General features: G+C 51.0%; 1 protein-coding gene across 2 annotated transcripts in view; it reads right to left on the reverse strand.

Moving 5' to 3' along the window:
• CCDC47 (coiled-coil domain containing 47) overlaps window positions 1–17,895 on the reverse strand; it is a 96,624-nt gene that overhangs the window by 54,165 nt on the left and 24,564 nt on the right. For both annotated transcript variants that reach the window (XM_075350323.1, XM_075350324.1), the window contains exon 5: window positions 16,599–16,720. In XM_075350323.1, the coding sequence (XP_075206438.1) occupies window positions 16,599–16,720 (122 nt within the window). The remainder of the gene's footprint in view (window positions 1–16,598; window positions 16,721–17,895) is intronic.

Consider the following 17,895-nt stretch of genomic DNA (forward strand, 5'->3'; position numbering starts at 1 on the left):
GGCCTGTGGTGGAGGCGCGCGGTGCAGCGGTGAAGTCGCGGCATCCTGGAGCGGTCGCTGTGACCCCCGTGGGAGGTGAAGGACATGGTCCAGTGGAGGAGCCGAAGTCTGGCCGCAAACACAGCCCAGAGACGCCACTACAAGATGGCGCCCGCTCACCTCCGGTCCGGGCTCTGCGGCCGCAGCGGGGACAGTCCTCAGTGGAGAAGCCGACGACAGCCTCACCTGCCCCATCTCTACGAGAAGCGGCGATCTCCCAGACCTGGCAAAGGGCCGTCGCTCCAGAGGCCTCCTTTCTGGACGCAGTATCTCCCGGCTCCACGACCCACGTGCAGACAGCCTCCGGTGCAGCACCTGATCAACAGCCACTACTACAGAGCCCCCAGGGAGCCGTGAAGCTGCGCCCGGAGAGGCTCACCGCTGTCATCGCCGGTGTGGGTGAGTTAAGTCAGACAGGCAGCCCCACCGCGCTGAATGTGGGGTTTCCTGGCCCTCAGATATTAATGGAGGGGCCGAGCAGTGGTGGGGGCCACAGTCCAGACAGGAGCAACGTTTCCACAGATATTGTGCTCCATATATCACCGCTTGCAGCACCTCCTCTCCCAGGAGCTACTGGAGGGGGAAGGGAACCCCATTCGCCTCCAGGGCCCCAAGGTCTAGCATGGGGCACTCCCATGGAACCGTCATCCCCAGCCCAGTCAACAGGGTGGTCCACGGGCTCTTCCTGGGAAGGCAGCCCACCGGATGGGAGCCTGGCAGAAGCTGCTCGGGCCGCAATGGAACAAGGGGCCTGGGACACTAGGCTCCCCAACTAGCCAGATCACCACTGTGGCAAACATCGGTGGGAACGTAAATACCCACAGGAACCCACAACTACTATATGACCCAGCTTTACAGGACTCTATACGTTCCTTCGAGGCATCATCCTTCACTACTAATATGATAAATGAAGACCGCCCAGCATCCCTGGCAGACATAAGATATCTCCTACAATCCATTCCTACCAAAAATGATATAGCAGCCCTAGCCAACCAAGTGGTAGCAGAATGTAAGCAAGAATTTGCCCAGCTGCGGTCAGACCTCTCCTCCCTCACCCACAGGGTAGATGTTCTGGCAGATCAGCAATCAACATCCCAAGTCAATGTCCAAACTATGCAGGACTCTATACTAAACCAGTCCAAGCAGCTATTTGCTCTCCAACAGCATGTAGACGACTTGGAAAATAGAAATCGAAGAAATAATCTTCGTATCAGGGGCCTGCCTGAGTCAATCGCCGCCCCTGATATATCCTCAGTTCTTATCTCAATTTTTAATAATTTGTTGAAAAGGCCACCTGGGGCCACCCTGGAACTTGACAGAGCCCATAGGGCACTACGTCCCCCGGACCCAGGGGACACGCGTCCCAGGGATGTCGTGTGTAGGGTACACTTTTTTGCAGCAAAAGAAGCCATCCTCCAAGCAGCCCGGAAGAAACAGTTCTTAACATATAACGGTTCTACTATACGCATTATGCCGGATCTGTCAAGGCATACATTGGCTCAGCGGGCCACTCTAAAGCCTCTGCTGGACATGCTTAAAGAAAGAGGGCTCCTGTTTCGTTGGGGCTTCCCTTTTTCATTGTCAGTACAAAAAGACTCGAGGTGGTGGGTCCTGAGATCCCCGGAGGACCTCCCACTCTTCATCTCAAATCTGGGTCTACCCCCAATTACCATCCCTCAATGGCCCACCACCTTGCTTCAGCCGTGGGCACCGGGAAAGCGCCCTGCCCTTTTGCCTCCATCCCGGGCCCCTGGCTCAGCAGGAGGCCTACCACCGAGAGGGCCCCGCGGTCGCAGATTGGGAAGACCACGTTAATTGAACTAAACAGCTGCAGAGGCTGGTAGAACCCACTCAGTACATTACACATCTGGTTAATTAAGTTGAATGACTTTTCCTGTTATTTCAATGCCCATCTAAGGCCCTTTATGCCCAAATCTTTTTGTTATCTGTGCCAGTGTTTAGGGTTATACCCAATGTTTGCAGTCTACTATGGAGCCGCGACAGGCTATGTCTGACTTTTTTCTCCCCCTAATAGGTCGGGATCCTCTGTCCTGCCCAAGTAGAGCGGACATGCTCCCCAAGAACGTTTGTTCTCAATTAGTGTTATATGTAGGGGCTATACCCCTGCTGTCCTTTCTACCCACATTGCTATTGTTCCTCTGGAAATCCTGTCTTCAATTACGAGTTAATGCAGGGGCTCCTCCCTTGCGGTTCCTTCTACCTCTACTTCTATTCTTTTCCTACCTTCCACGGGTCACACCGTACTTCCTCTTTCCTGTCGATGGCCGGGACGGATTAGTCCGTCTTTACATCTCATGCATCTATAACTTTTTATTCTTTTACAGATGGCCAACCTGACAATAGTATCCTTCAATGCCAAGGGTCTGAATGTACCGGAGAAAAGAGCACAGATCCTTTACCATTTCCACAAGCATAAGGTGAAAATAATATGTTTTCAGGAAACACATTTCAAAAAGGGACATACCCCGGTCATAAAGAACAAATACTATCAGACCTGGTTTTTCTCTGACAACCCAGAGTCGCGTTCTAAGGGAGTGGCGATTGCCATTCATAAATCTTTCCCTCATCAAATTATAAATTGCACACCGGACAGCCTGGGACGATACATTATCCTCTCACTGATAGCTGGAGACCAAACTTTCACGATAATAAATGCGTATGCCCCAAACCAGAAACAGGATGACTTCATAGCTGGCCTTGTTGGCACTGCGACCCCCTTGATACGAGGCACAGCAATGCTATGTAGCGATCTTAATGTCACTCTTGATCCCACATTAGATAACTCTAAAGGGAAATCTAGTATATCATATGCCACAATTAAACGTATAAAAAAAACCCTATTGAGCATTCAGCTGTTCGATACATGGAGAATAGCACACCCGTCAGATAGGGATTATAGTTTTTACTCCCACACTCAAGATTCATATAGTCGCATAGACTACATTTTTCTACAGCACAATGCTCTCCCCTGGGTCAGACAGGCTAGAATAGGCAACATATTGTGGTCGGACCATGCACCGGTGTACTGCGAGGTTGAAGTTCCTTCTCTCCCGGCCCCTAGGGGATCATGGCGGCTTAATGAGGCCTTGCTTCTGGATGAGCTATGCACCTCTGAGGTGCAGACTGCTATCACTCATTTTTCAGAAGATCATCTAGCAGACGACACAGCTCCCACATTTAAATGGGAAGCGTTGAAGTGCGTCTTGAGGGGCATTTTCATCAAGCACGGAGCTCGCATTAAAAAAAGAGAAGGCTCAGAACTTGGTAGATGCCCTCCGTAAGGTCTCAGACCTGGAGCTCGTTCACAAGCGGGCCTTATCGGCTACCATCCTACAGACCCTCCTACAAGCTAGACTGGAGGTCAAGAAAATGTTAGACTCATCATATCAGCGCCTATTACAGGTGGGGAGGGGAAAATTCTACGAGTTTGGGGACAAGCCGGGCAGACTGCTGGCCAACGCACTAAAAGAGGGGAAAGCCCACACTCTAATTCCCTGCATAAAGAATTCCCGAGACGAATTATTATATGCTACCCCAGATATCTCCAACACCTTCCACACTTACTATTCCAAACTATATAACCTGACCCCTGGTCCCCCCGAGGCAAACGGCGAACTCCCTTCAATGGCCTCCCCCTTCAAACCCCTCAACCGAACCATAGCTGTAGATCTTGAGCGCCCCTTCCTACTAGAAGATGTTCTGACAGTAATTGGTAATTTACCAGGCAACAAGAGCCCAGGCCCAGACGGACTCCCAGGCCCAGACGGACTCCCTGCCAAATTCTATAAAACATTCGCTGCACAACTTGCGCCCTTGATGCTCCTTTCCTTTAATATCATTTCAGATGAGTTTCCATTCCCCCCCCATGCCACGACGGCTCATGTGGCCCTACTTAGAAAACCCGGGAAGGACCCCACCGCGTGCAGTAGCTTTAGACCAATATCATTGCTTAATGTGGATCTAAAAATATACGCTAAGCTACTCGCAAATAGAATCAATCCACTTATGCCTGATCTGGTGCACCTGGACCAGGTTGGATTCGTCCCCGGCAGGGAAGCTAGGGATAATACCCTTAAAACCCTAGACCTGATTCAGCATACCCGCACCCAAAAAATCCCCATGATGTTGCTATCTTTAGACGCCGAAAAGGCATTTGATAGAATTTCTTGGCATTCACTTTCCCAGACCCTGACTCACATCGGCTTCGGCCCAACCTTCTCGTCCAAAATCCTGGCCTTATACCGCTCCCCGAACGCCCACTTGAAAATTAATGGTACCCTGTCGAAGCCCTTTAACATATATAACGGGACTCGGCAGGGATGCCCTCTATCCCCACTACTTTATATCTTAGTAATGGAACACCTACTAGCGGCCATTCGTCTCAACCCCGACAGGAATCAAAATCGCAAACCAAGAATATAAATGTGCCGCCTTCGCAGATGATCTCCTCATATACTTGCAAAATCCACTTACCTCTCTTCCATCCCTAATGCAGGAATTAAATCGCTTCAGCAGTTGGTCCAACTTCAAAGAAGGGAATTTTGTTTACTTACCGTAAATTCCTTTTCTTCTAGCTCCAATTGGGAGACCCAGACAGTGGGTGTATAGCTACTGCCCTCTGGAGGCCGCACAAAGAACTACACTTAAAAGTGTAAGGCCCCTCCCCTTCTGGCTATACACCCTCCCGTAGGAGTACAGATTCCTCAGTTTTAGTACCAAAGCAAGAAGGAGGAAAGCCAATAACAGTTTCAAAAACAAATTCAATCCGATAACACGATCGGAGAACTTAAGAAACAACATGAATAACATGTGCACCCGAAAAAACGAAACCCTAAGAACAAATAGGGCGGGTGCTGGGTCTCCCAATTGGAGCTAGAAGAAAAGGAATTTACGGTAAGTAAACAAAATTCCCTTCTTTTTCGCTCCTAATTGGGAGACCCAGACAGTGGGACGTCCAAAAGCAGTCCCTGGGTGGGTAAAAAGATACCACATGAACGGGCTGTCAGACAGCCTCTTCCTACAGGTGGGCCACCGCCGCCTGAAGGACCTGTCTACCTAGGCTGGCATCTGCCGAAGCGTAGGTATGCACTTGATAGTGTTTGGTAAACGTGTGCAGACTCGACCAGGTAGCCGCTTGGCACACTTGCTGAGCCGTAGCCTGATGCCGCAATGCCCAGGACGCACCCACGGCTCTGGTAGAATGGGCCTTCAGTCCAGATGGAATCGGAAGCCCAGCAGAACGGTATGTGTGAAGAATTGGTTCCTTGATCCCCCGCGCCAGGGTGGATTTGGAAGCTTGCGATCCCTTATGCTGACCAGCGACTAGGACAAAGAGCGCATCAGAACGGCGTAGAGCCGCCGTGCGAGAAATGTAAATCCTGAGTGCTCTCACCAGGTCCAACAGATGTAAACCCTTTTCAAATTGGTGAACTGGATGCGGACACAAAGATGGCAAAGTGATATCCTGATTGAGATGAAAGGAAGAAACCACCTTGGGAGAAAACTCTGGAATTGGACGCAGTACTACCTTGTCTTGGTGAAACACCAGGAAGGGAGATTTGCAAGATAACGCCGCTAGCTCGGACACTCTTCGAAGAGACGTGACCGCCACAAGAAAAACTACCTTTTGTGAAAGCCGAGAAAGGGGAACCTCTTTCAAAGGCTCGAAAGGCGGCTTCTGGAGAGCAATGAGAACCTTGTTCAGATCCCAGGGTTCCAATGGCCGTCTGTAAGGAGGAACGATATGACAAACTCCTTGGAGAAACGTGCGTACTTTAGAAAACCGTGCCAAGCGCTTCTGAAAGAATACGGATAGCGCGGAGACTTGACCCTTAAGAGAGCTAAGCGACAAACCTTTTTCCAACCCAGCCTGCAGGAAGGAAAGAAAAATTGGCAATGCAAATGGCCAGGGAGAAAACCCTTGAGCCAAGCACCACGCTAAGAATATCTTCCACGTTCTGTGATAGATCTTAGCTGAGGATGGTTTTCTAGCCTGTCTCATTGTGGCAACAACCTCATGAGATAAACCTGAGGCCGCTAGGATCCAGGACTCAATGGCCACACAGTCAGGTTCAGGGCCGCAGAATTCAGATGGAAAAACGGCCCTTGAGACAGCAAATCTGGACGGTCTGGTAGTGTCCACGGTTGGCCTACCGTGAGATGCCACAGATCCGGGTACCACGACCTTCTTGGCCAATCTGGAGCGACGAGTATGGCTCGATGGCAGTCGGACCTGATTTTCCGGAGAACTCTGGGTAACAATGCTAGAGGTGGGAACACATAGGGGAGTCGGAATTGCGACCAATCCTGAACCAAGGCGTCTGCCGCCAGTGCTCGGTGATCGTGAGACCGTGCCATGAAAACTGGGACCTTGTTGTTGTGCCGTGACGCCATCAGATCGACGTCCGGCGTCCCCCAGCGGCAACAGATCTGCTGAAACACGTCCGGGTGAAGGGACCATTCTCCTGCGTCCATGCCCTGGCGACTGAGAAAGTCTGCTTCCCAGTTTTCCACGCCTGGGATGTGAACTGCGGATATGGTGGACGCTCTGCTTTCCACCCACGTCAAAATCCGTTGGACTTCTTGAAACGCTTGGCGACTGCGTGTTCCCCCTTGGTGGTTGATGTACGCCACCGCCGTGGAATTGTCCGACTGAATCCGAATCTGCTTGCCTTCCAGCCATTGTTGGAAGGCTCGCAGGGCAAGATAGATTGCTCTGATTTCCAGAACATTGATCTGCAGGGTGGACTCTTCCAGAGTCCACATCCCCTGAGCCCTGTGGTGGAGATACACCGCTCCCCACCCTGATAGGCTCGCATCCGTCGTGACCACTGCCCAGGACGGGGGAAGGAACGACTTTCCCTGTGACAATGAGGTGGGGAGAAGCCACCAACGCAGAGAGTCCTTGGCAGTCTGAGAGAGGGAGACAGTCCTGTCGAGGGACGTCGATTTCCCGTCCCATTGGCGTAGAATGTCCCATTGTAGAGGGCGCAGATGAAACTGCGCGAACGGGACTGCCTCCATTGCTGCTACCATCTTTCCTAGGAAATGCATGAGGCGCCTCAGTGAGTGCGACTGGCTCTGAAGGAGAGATTGCACTCCAGTCCGTAGCGAGCACTGCTTGTCCAGTGGAAGCTTCACTATCGCTGAGAGAGTATGAAACTCCATGCCAAGGTAAGTCAGAGATTGGGTCGGGGTTAGATGAGACTTTGGAAAGTTGATAATCCACCCGAAACTCTGGAGAGTGTCTAGTGCCACCTTCAGACTGTGTTGGCATGCCTCTTGAGAGGGTGCCTTTATAAGCAGGTCGTCTAGATACGGGATGACCGAGTGACCCTGCGAGTGCAGAACAGCTACTACTGCTGCCATGACTTTGGTGAAGACCCGGGGGGCTGTTGCCAGACCGAAAGGTAACGCTACGAACTGCAGGTGTTCGTCGTGTATGACGAAGCGTAGGAAACGCTGATGCTCTGGTGCGATCGGCACGTGGAGATACGCATCTTTGATATCTATTGATGCTAGAAAATCTCCTTGAGACATTGAGGCTATGACGGAGCGTAGGGATTCCATCCGGAACCTCCTGACTTTTACGTGTCTGTTGAGCAACTTTAGATCCAGGACGGGCCGATACGATCCGTCCTTTTTTGGGACCACAAACAGATTGGAGTAAAAACCGTGACCTTGTTCCTGAAGAGGGACGGAGGTCACCACTCCTTCCGCCTTTAGAGCGGCCACCGCCTGGAACAGAGCATCGGCTCGGTCTGGTGGTGGAGAAGTTCTGAAGAAACGAGTTGGCGGACGAGAACTGAACTCTATCCTGTACCCGTGAGACAGAATATCCCTCACCCAACGGTCTTTGACGTGTGACAGCCAGATGTCGCCAAAGTGGGAAAGCCTCCCACCGACCGCGGGTGTGGGAATCGGAGACCGCAAGTCAGGAGGACGCCGTCTTGGCAACGGTTCCTCCGGCTGTCCTTTTTGGGCGTGACTGAGACCTCCAAGAATCTGAGCGTCTCTGGTCTTTTTGAGTCTTTTTTGACGAGGCGAATTGGGACCTGCCCGGTCCTCGAAAGGACCGATAACCAGACTGACCCTTCCTCTGTTGGGGTCTGTTTTGTCTGTGTTGCGGTAAGGATGAGTCCTTACCCTTGGAGTGTTTGATGATTTCATCCAAACGCTCTCCAAACAATCGGTCACGAGAAAAAGGCAAATTGGTTAAGCACTTCTTGGAATGAGAATCTGCTTTCCAATGTCTCAACCACAGGGCCCTACGCAAAACAACGGAGTTGGCTGACGCCACTGCCGTGCGGCTTGTAGCGTCAAGAACAGCATTAATCGCGTACGACGCGAATGCCGCCATTTGCGAGGTCAATGGTGCTACCTGCGGGGCAAATGCACGTGTGACGGAGTCAACTCGCGCAAGCCCGGCTGAGATAGCTTGGAGTGCCCATACGGCTGCAAAAGAAGGCGCTAATGACGCTCCAATCGCTTCATAGATGGATTTCAGCCAGAGCTCCATCTGCCTGTCAGTGGCATCTTTAAGTGCCGCTCCATCTTCAACTGCAACCAAGGATCTAGCTGCAAGCCTGGAAATTGGAGGATCCACTTTTGGACACTGGGTCCAACCCTTGACCACCTCAGGGGGAAAAGGATAGCGTGTATCTTTAAGCCGTTTAGGAAAACGCCTTTCAGGATAAGCGTGGGGTTTCTGGATTGCGTCTCTAAAGTCAGCGTGGTCCAGAAAAGTGCTTAAAGTACGCTTAGGGTATCTGAAATGGATTCTCTCGTGCTGCGAAGCTGACTCCTCCACAAGAGGAGCTGGTGGGGAAATATTTAACATCTTATTGATGTTAAATATAAGATCATTAACTATGGCGTCACCATCTGGTGTATCTAGATTGAGAGCGGTCCCAGGATCAGAATCCTGATCAGTTACGTCCGCCTCATCACCCATAGATTCATCTCGCTGGGATCCTGACCATTGAGATGAATGTGAAGGCCCGTCATAGCGAGCCCGCTTAGGCTGCCCGGGGCCATCGTCCGAGTCAGGGTATGTGCGCACGTTGCTTTTTACCTGCTTTTTACCTGCTTTTTTGCTGCTTTTTCTTCTGCGCTGTTTAATGCCAAAATGGATGTGTTCTTCTATTCAAGCAAAGTCTATGGGAATTTGGGTTTCTTGTTCACACTATGTTGTTCAAAATGCTGCCTTTTTGAGGCAGAACTTTGGTCAAAAACTCAGCTTTTCAAAGAAGCAACATGTCAATTGTTTTTGCCATTTGGGTTTTGCACTGCAAAGCTGAGTTTTTGACCAAAGTTCTGCCACAAAAAGGCAGCATTTTGAACAACATAGTGTGAACAAGAAACCCAAATTCCCATAGACTTTGCTTGAATAGAAGAACACATCCATTTTGGCATTAAACAGCGCAGAAGAAAAAGCAGCAAAAAAGCAGGTAAAAAGCAGGTAAAAAGCAACGTGCGCACATACCCTCAGAGTCTTCACCCTGAGGTGTATATGCCCGTCCCGGAGCTTGGAGCTGAGGGGGACCAGGGGGCAATGATTGCACAGTGTCCGTGGCCTGAAGTACAGGCCTAGCTCGCAATGTGTCAAGAATTTGTGACATAGTGAGAGACATTCTGTCAGCAAAAGCTGCAAACTCAGTTCCTGTCACCTGGACAGCATTCACAGGTGGTACACCCTGGGTCACGTCCAGCAGAGGTCCCGACTGTGCAAGCGCCGCAGGGGCCGAGCACTGCACACAATGGGGGTCCGTGGAGCCTGCCGGTAGAAAAGTCCCACATGCGGTGCAGGAAGCATATAATGTCTGCGCCTTGGCACCCTTGCGTTTTACGGGCGACATGCTGCTGGCTCTCTGCAATGTGAGAGAGTCTATAGCCAAAGGGCGACCAGCGCTATGCAATACAAAGTATTTGTAGAAACAAAATACTAAGAATACTACTGGCACAAGAGGGGGTGAGCCCTGAGGGCTGCTTACCGCCCGCTGAATAGCGGGTAAGAGGCTGCAGAATTCCTTGTCTGGGTCTCCCCGGCTCCCCTCTGCAGCGCAGCGTGTCAGCAGGAATGGCTGCCGGCGTCTGTGGAGAGGGGCGGTCCGTGGGAGTTCCCAAACAAAAGTGCGGGAAACAGTGTCCCCTCTGTGCCGATTGTGAGGGCTGGAGTATGTAAAAACGACTCCAGCCCTCGGCGCTGATGCACTGGCCAGCGTCCCGCCCCTCTCCTGACTGGCAGGTCTGGGGGCGGGAACGAACGGAAGCAGGCCGCAAAAGCCGGGGACTCGAGTTATCAGCGCGGCCGCCGTAAAAGCGCGGGCCGCGCTGAAGTCCCCGGCGCACCACAAGTGCCAGCCGCGCCGCAGTCCCAGCGGCCGGCGTGACCGATTCCTAGACGTGGCCAGCGTCCCGCCCCTCTCCTGACTGGCAGGTCCGGGGGCGGGAACGAACGGAAGCAGGCCGCAAAAGCCGGGGACTCGAGTTATCAGCGCGGCCGCCGTAAAAGCGCGGGCCGCGCTGAAGTCCCCGGCGCACCACAAGTGCCAGCCGCGCCGCAGTCCCAGCGGCCGGCGCGACCGATTCCTATAAGTGTGCCTGCTTCAGCGAAGCTGAATGAGGCCATGGCACAAGCGCCGTAGCGCTGCTGTCCCCCGGCGCACTACAACACCCAGCATGCTGCGGTGTGAGCGCCTGCACGGGGACACAGAGTACCTTGAGGAAGCAGGGCCATGTCCCTGATGTACTCCGCTCCATCCAGCATCTTCTCCAGGGGCTGTAGATGGAGCACGGTCTCAGTGCCTGGAGACCAGTAAATCCCACTTCACCCAGAGCCCTGTAAAAAGGGATGGGGAAGGAATCAGCATGTGGGCTCCTGCCGCCGTACCCGCAATGGGTACCTCAACCTTACAAACACCTCCGACATACAGTGGGGTGAGAAGGGAGCATGCTGGGAGCCCTGTATGGGCCCTCTTTTCTTCCATCCGACATAGTCAGCAGCTGCTGCTGACTAAAAACAATGGAGCTATGCGTGCGTGTCTGACCTCCTTGCGCACAAAGCTAAAACTGAGGAATCTGTACTCCTACGGGAGGGTGTATAGCCAGAAGGGGAGGGGCCTTACACTTTTAAGTGTAGTTCTTTGTGCGGCCTCCAGAGGGCAGTAGCTATACACCCACTGTCTGGGTCTCCCAATTAGGAGCGAAAAAGAAATCAATTTTGATAAGTCCGAAGCCCTGAATATATCCCTCCCCCAAGACGTCGTAAACGCTGTGAAGCCAAAATTCCCCTTTAAATGGCCACCCAATGGTAGCATAGGATACCTGGGTATTATTATACCATCTGACATAGACAGGCTTTTTTCACTAAATTTCCTAGGTTTCCTGTCCAGGCTCGAGAGAGACCTAGACTCTTGGGGTCGGGGTACTCTCTCGTGGTTTGGCAGGATCAGCGCCCTCAGGATGACAGCCTTACCTAGACTGCTCTACCTACTTCAGACGGTTCCGGTTCATATCCCAGCGTCTTATTGGACAAAGGTACAGCGCCTATTTAACCAATTTGTATGGACTAAGAGGAGACCCCGGCTTGGGAGTAATGTTCTGACAAGAACTAAAGGGGCGGGAGGAGCAGGGCTCCCCTGCTGTAGGCGATACTACCTGGCGGCCGCCCACACCAGAGTCCTGGACCTTTTACATAATCACGATTCAAAACTCTGGGTTCGACTGGCACACGACATGTGCTCCCTATCAGTTCCAACCCTGCCGTGGAACTGGCCACGCCTCTCCAAACATAAAATAGCAATGTCCTACAGCACCAAACAGACATTGAAATCAGTACACTCATTGCCACTGAGCAAACGCCTGCTCCAGCCCTGGGGTCCCCTTATGCCACTTACGGACAACCCTGATTTTCTACCAGGTGCATCGTCCAATAAATTTCTTGGCAGCACTAAGCAGGGGCCCCTGAGACTGGGCCAGGTGGCCCCAGGTGGAGTTCTCCTCCCACTCTCGGATATTGTGGGAACCGGGAACCCCAGGCTGAGGTTCCATTTTGAATATGCCCAACTCAAACACTTCATAACCACACTGGGACAGGCCGCCGGGCACCTCTCGCCTATAACTCCCTTTGAGCGCATATGTACCGGAACACCGGACACTCGACATGCCACCTCAAGGATTTATAAGATCCTAACAGAGGCGATGGAGATTTCACTCCCCCGCTTCTGTACTGCGTGGGAAGCAGAGCTCAACAGGACGTTTCCTAGGGATCAGTGGGAACGTTGTTTCCGCCTGACCCATAGGTCCGTGGTAGCCACTAGAATGCAGGAAACATGCTACAAGATCCTCACCAGGTGGTACAGGGTCCCATCGTCGCTTCATGTGTGGTGTCCCGAAGTTCCGGATATATGTTGGCGTTGCGGGGCCCAGGGCAGCACCATGACCCATATATGGTGGTCCTGTCCAAGCTTGACGGCCTTTTGGAACAAAGTTTTGATGGCCATTCAAGAGGTCACGGCGACCGTAGTCCCTAGTCGCCCCGAGGCAGTCTTGCTATTTATGTTTAAAATCTCAGAAAAAAAATATAAAAAATCCCTCTTGGGCCCTCTCCTTCAGGCCGCCAAGACAGTGATCCCGCGACACTGGAAGGACCCCTCTCCACCGACTGTGGAGGAATGGGCGACAGAGGTGAACTCGGTACACCGCATGGAGTTGGTGATGGCCCAGTCGAGGGGGCAGATAGTGGAAACCGCCTCTAAATGGCTCATGTGGGAGGACTTCCTCTCGGGCCCCAAGTTCTTAGCTTTAATCGATTCCAGGTGCTCAGACTCCTTGGCAAGTACCACCCCTTAGAGAACATTCATTCACCCTCCTCTTTTAGATTCAACAGATGAATACACCGTCCTGGTCATCATACGTCTTTCTTTATACCTCTCCACTCACTGACTCTAATTCTAAACCCGTCTCTTCTCTTCTGACTTTTCTCTTTCCCCGTGCATCTCTCTGCCCATCTGATAAGTTCTTGTTTATGGTAAGACTCGTTGTCCAATGTTTTCCTTTTTTTTTTTTTTCTTACCCTAGGTTGTGCAATTGTTGAGCCTCAGGCCTGGACCTGCTGTAAAGGCTAGTTCTATTTCAATGTTATTTTAATGTTATTTCAATGCTATAACACCTAATACCGACTGATATTGGACGATGTATCTATCTGTATGTTTACTTTTCTTTTTGAAACCAATAAAACTTTAAAATAGAAAAATAGTAAAAGCCGCCGCAGCAGTGTGAATGCCGTGCAGCGCCGCGGCGGTGATCGGGGAACGGTAAGTATGAGAGAGGGGGGAAACTGACCGACAGACTGTGAGAGAGGGACAGAGAGACCGACAGAGAGACCGACCGACGGACTCAGGGAGATTGACCGACATACACAGAAATAGAAAGAATAGCCGACATCACTAGAAATAAAAACACCAAACGGACACGGACTATAGGTAGATGCATACGTGTTTACTAACATGTGTGCACATACCCATAGACTTTCATTGTGTCCACGTGTGCGTGCTCCGTGCAGATAACGGACATGCATCCGTGCAAAACGCAAACACATACGGATCACGGACACGCAGACACGGACATAATGAAATAACGCACGTGTGACCACAATCATAGATTAACATTGGTGCACGTTTGGCCGTGTCTCCGGTATATACGGAAACGGACCAAACACGCACGTGTATCACGGACGTGTGAAGGGGGCCTAACAGATAGTCGAAATTAAAAAAAAAAAAACACCCAAAACATTTTATACTGCTCTGCAACCACTATTTCATCATGTGTCTAATTCAACCATGAGAAACTTGGTGAAAGGTCTTCTTTAAGTAGCACTGTGCTATATCACCATAATGTGCTCTCAGCAATGCTCCTCGGTAGGGCTGCCTTCTTTAGAGCTGCCAAGCTGTCGCCTGAAGAAGAGAGCCGAAGCAGCTCTCATCACCCCAGTCTGCCCACCGATTGAAAAGTTAAGGGGCATCATGTAGCTAAAAATGCTAATAAAACCTAAGACCATGGTAGCACCAACTGATAATCATTTAGCATGTGGAATGATGACATAATGAGCCGCAACAATCGCTTTTCAATGAATAATCTCTACAACAGGGGTCAGGAACCTTTTTGGCTAAGAGAGCCGTAAACGCCACATATTTTGAAATATAATTCCGCGAGAGCCGTACAATATGTTTAAAGGGCCATTGACAGATCAATCGCTCCAATGTTCACTTAGTACAGCAAGGAATGCTCCTCCCTGCTGTATAAAGCCACAACTGGACTGAAACAATGGTAATTAGCAGTAAAAAAATCAAATAAATAACTTACATTGTGAACTTGCGATGCATGACATCAGTCCAGGCAAGGAGAGTGGGGTGGGTGGGTAGTGGTCGTGGCACGGGGGGGGGGGGGGGGGGGGGGACAGGGGTTGTGTTTGGTGAAGGTAGCAGCAGCGGCGGGGGAAGGGCGCTGGTACTCACACAGGCCGAACTGGTGACAGGGGGAAAGTGCAGCGCACAGCATAAGCTGTGAGCTGCACAAATATGGCACCGATCTCCTCTCTCTGTTGTGATCTGGATAGCTCAGGCGGCGCGTTCAGGTCACAGCAGGGAGCTTTCCTGTATTAAGTACAGGTCGCAGTCCGGGTACAGGGCGCTGCCATAAAGGAGTTGAGGTGAGTAACTATTGTTACAAACACCAAATCCAGCATGGCAGCCCCCAGTGTTTCAGTAACACTAGAATTAAATAAAAACTAAATAAACAGTGAGTTTAATTTTGTATTAAAAATACTTGATTTCATAATCACTATTATTAATACAAAAATAAAAAATGTGACACCTTACCTTTAATCCTAATGCTCACCAGGGGGAGAGGCGCTGGTGGTGGTGGTGGAGCGGCTCAGGAAGGTCACAGGAGGAAGAGTGATGCTGCGAGCTCGGAGGAGGGGGTGCTGCTGCTCAGGAGGGTCAGCAATGCTGTGGCTCGGGGGTGTAGCCATGGGTGCATTTGAATCCCCCGGGTATGGCTTACCAGGGCGGTAGTGGTGGAGCAGAGTCACAGGATGCACTCGGGGGTGTTGCAGAGGCCGCCATTGATCTGTGGGCAGGGGGTCTGCGGAGGTGTCACAACACAGGGTGTCTCTGTGGCAAGTGCATTGAGCTGACTGCCGGCTCCATTGAATCACCCAGGTTTGACAAGATGGACGTCAAGAAAATGATCGCGGAGGTGGCGCGTGCGCAGATATGATTCCACGGCCATTTTCTTGAAGCTCATCGCATGAACCGTGGGTGATGCAATTGAGTCGGCAGTCAGCTCAATGCACCCACCGCCGAGACACCCTCGCAGCCCGCCTGCCCGCAGATTAATGCTGCCCACTGCGACACCGCCGAGCGCGTCCTGTGAGCCTGTCTCCTATGAGCCCGCTCGACCATCGCCACCTTCATAAGCCATATCTGTTTTCTAAGATACACCCCCATTTTACCGCCAGTTTTGAGGGAAAAAAGTGCATCTTAGAAAACGAAAAATATGGTAAATGAGAATCCTGAAGTATTGTAAACATGTTCAGGATCTTTTCCTTGCACTTTGTATTGTAGAAAAAAAACTGCAGCATGTCAATTCTTTCTGTGTTTTTGCTACGTTTTCCCCATTAAAAGTAATGAAAACAAAATGCAAGCAAAAATACATATAATGCATCAAATTGTGGCAAAAAGCCTTGGTTTTGCTGCAGCATTTCTCCTGGCAGTAGATGCAGACTTGGTGCAGAAATTTCTGCAACCAAATCTTCATCTTGTGCACAGATTCCAGATTTGGAATCCAGATTTCAAACTGTTCCTGGCAGTTTGGCGAATCTTTACAAAGATAATATAACGCAAAAAGGGCCAGATGCAGTTTTCTGTATAGCTTACTGTTAACCCTGTCCAGCACATGGCTGCCTGCACATTACTAAATAAGCTAAGGGTCGACATCGGGGCACTGACCAGAGCTAGTGGGAGGGGGGGGCAGCAGAGGATGTTCTCACAGCAAGTCACAAACTTTGTGACTGTGTCGGCCACTGTCTGCCACTCAGACCGCACTGTCTGCAGCCTCCAGTCCTGACATATTCATCTCTGACCTGAGTCTGCATATCCTGCAACTGCCGACATGACATGCATCCACAATCACAGCAGTCACTGGCTCCACACACTGCAGAAGAGTAGATGACGAGCCAGGCAGTCAGCTCGAGGTCACAGGTAGGAAGTGGCTGGAGGGGGCGGAGCCAAGTGCTGCCGGCCACTTGTATAAGAGCTAGTACAGTATAGTTACAGCGCAGCGACTCTGTCACAGAGCGGAGCCGGCTGTTTATCTTCAGGGTGAGTGCACCGCGGCCGGATGGAGCGCGGTGCATGCATCCTTCCCATAGACAGGTAGGAGCCCTGTCTGCGAGCCAGATACGGCCATCAAAAGAGCCATATCTGGCTCGCGAGCCATAGGTTCCCGACCCCTGCTCTACAAGATAATCATACCTTCAGTTGTATCAGCATGCCTTCACAACACAGGCGTCCGGAGCACCAGAGGTTGTAGATGTGCTCGTTCTCCTGGTTCAGCTTCCCAGTGCTCACTGCATCCTTACTTGTCCCATCATCCCCTGTAACAAGTGAGAGTATTATAGCAGGCTTCAACTTTTAACTAGTTTACCAAAAAGCCAGCAGAACAATGTGTGACCCCATAACCTGGCCCTTACACCCCAGCTTCTCACCATCAACCAGTATATTCCAATATAGGGCATGAGAGGTGTGCGCCCAACAACCTTATGCTGATTATAAAAGGTTAGCCTAAACTTGACACTAACACAGGAACGGTGTAAAGTGTCTAGTTTAGGGGTTTGCATTAATCACAAGAAGCGAGGTGGAGTATGCGGGATGTAGGTCCACTGACATTCAATAGAACTGCTGTAGATAGATAACAGTTACCTCTGGCAGACACTTAAGGGTGCTTTACATGCTGCGACATCGCTAGCGATTGCTAGCGATGTCGCGAGCGATAGCACCCGTCTCCGTCATTCGTGCGACATGACATGTGGTGATCGCTGCCATAGCGAACAATATCGGCAGCGTCACACGCACATACCTGTTCAGCGACATCACTGTGACCGCCGAACAATCCCTCCTTCAAGGGGGAGGTGCGTTCAGCGTCATAGCAGCGTCACAAAATGGGCGCCAAATAGAAGAGGAGGGGAGGAGATGAGCAGCCGGAACATGCCGCCCACCTCCTTCCTTCCTCCTTTCCGGTGGACGCAGGTAGGATGATGTTTGTCGTTCCTACAGTGTCACACACAGCGATGTATGGTGCCGCAGGAACGACGACCAACCTGCGGAATGAAACACCAACGACATTATGATTAGGAGCGACGTGTCAACGATCAACGATTTTTGCGATCGTTGATCGTCGCTCCTAGCTGTCACATGCTGCGATGTCGCTAACGACGTCAGATGTGCATCACAAACACCGTGCCCCCGACGTTAGCGATGTCGCAGAGTGTAAAAGTTTGGAGTAGCATAGACTCATTACTTATCCTATCCATAGGGGTGAAGTTCTCACCTTGGACCAAAATCTTTAAAAGGAAATGGTCATGTAAAAAAAAAAAAAAAAAAAAAAAAAAATGGTATTAACATGCATATTTGGGGTTTATCTGCAGATTAACGGTATTCTGACGCTGTGTGGCCGCCACACTAAACCCTGCAGCTGGAAGTAAATGCTGTTTGTTCCTCTCGGCAGCTTTCGGCTATCATAAGAGGCGCGGCCGGTACAGTTTCAGCCAAC

This window comes from Anomaloglossus baeobatrachus, chromosome 5 (assembly GCF_048569485.1).
Source record: "Anomaloglossus baeobatrachus isolate aAnoBae1 chromosome 5, aAnoBae1.hap1, whole genome shotgun sequence".
Taxonomy (NCBI): domain Eukaryota; kingdom Metazoa; phylum Chordata; class Amphibia; order Anura; family Aromobatidae; genus Anomaloglossus; species Anomaloglossus baeobatrachus.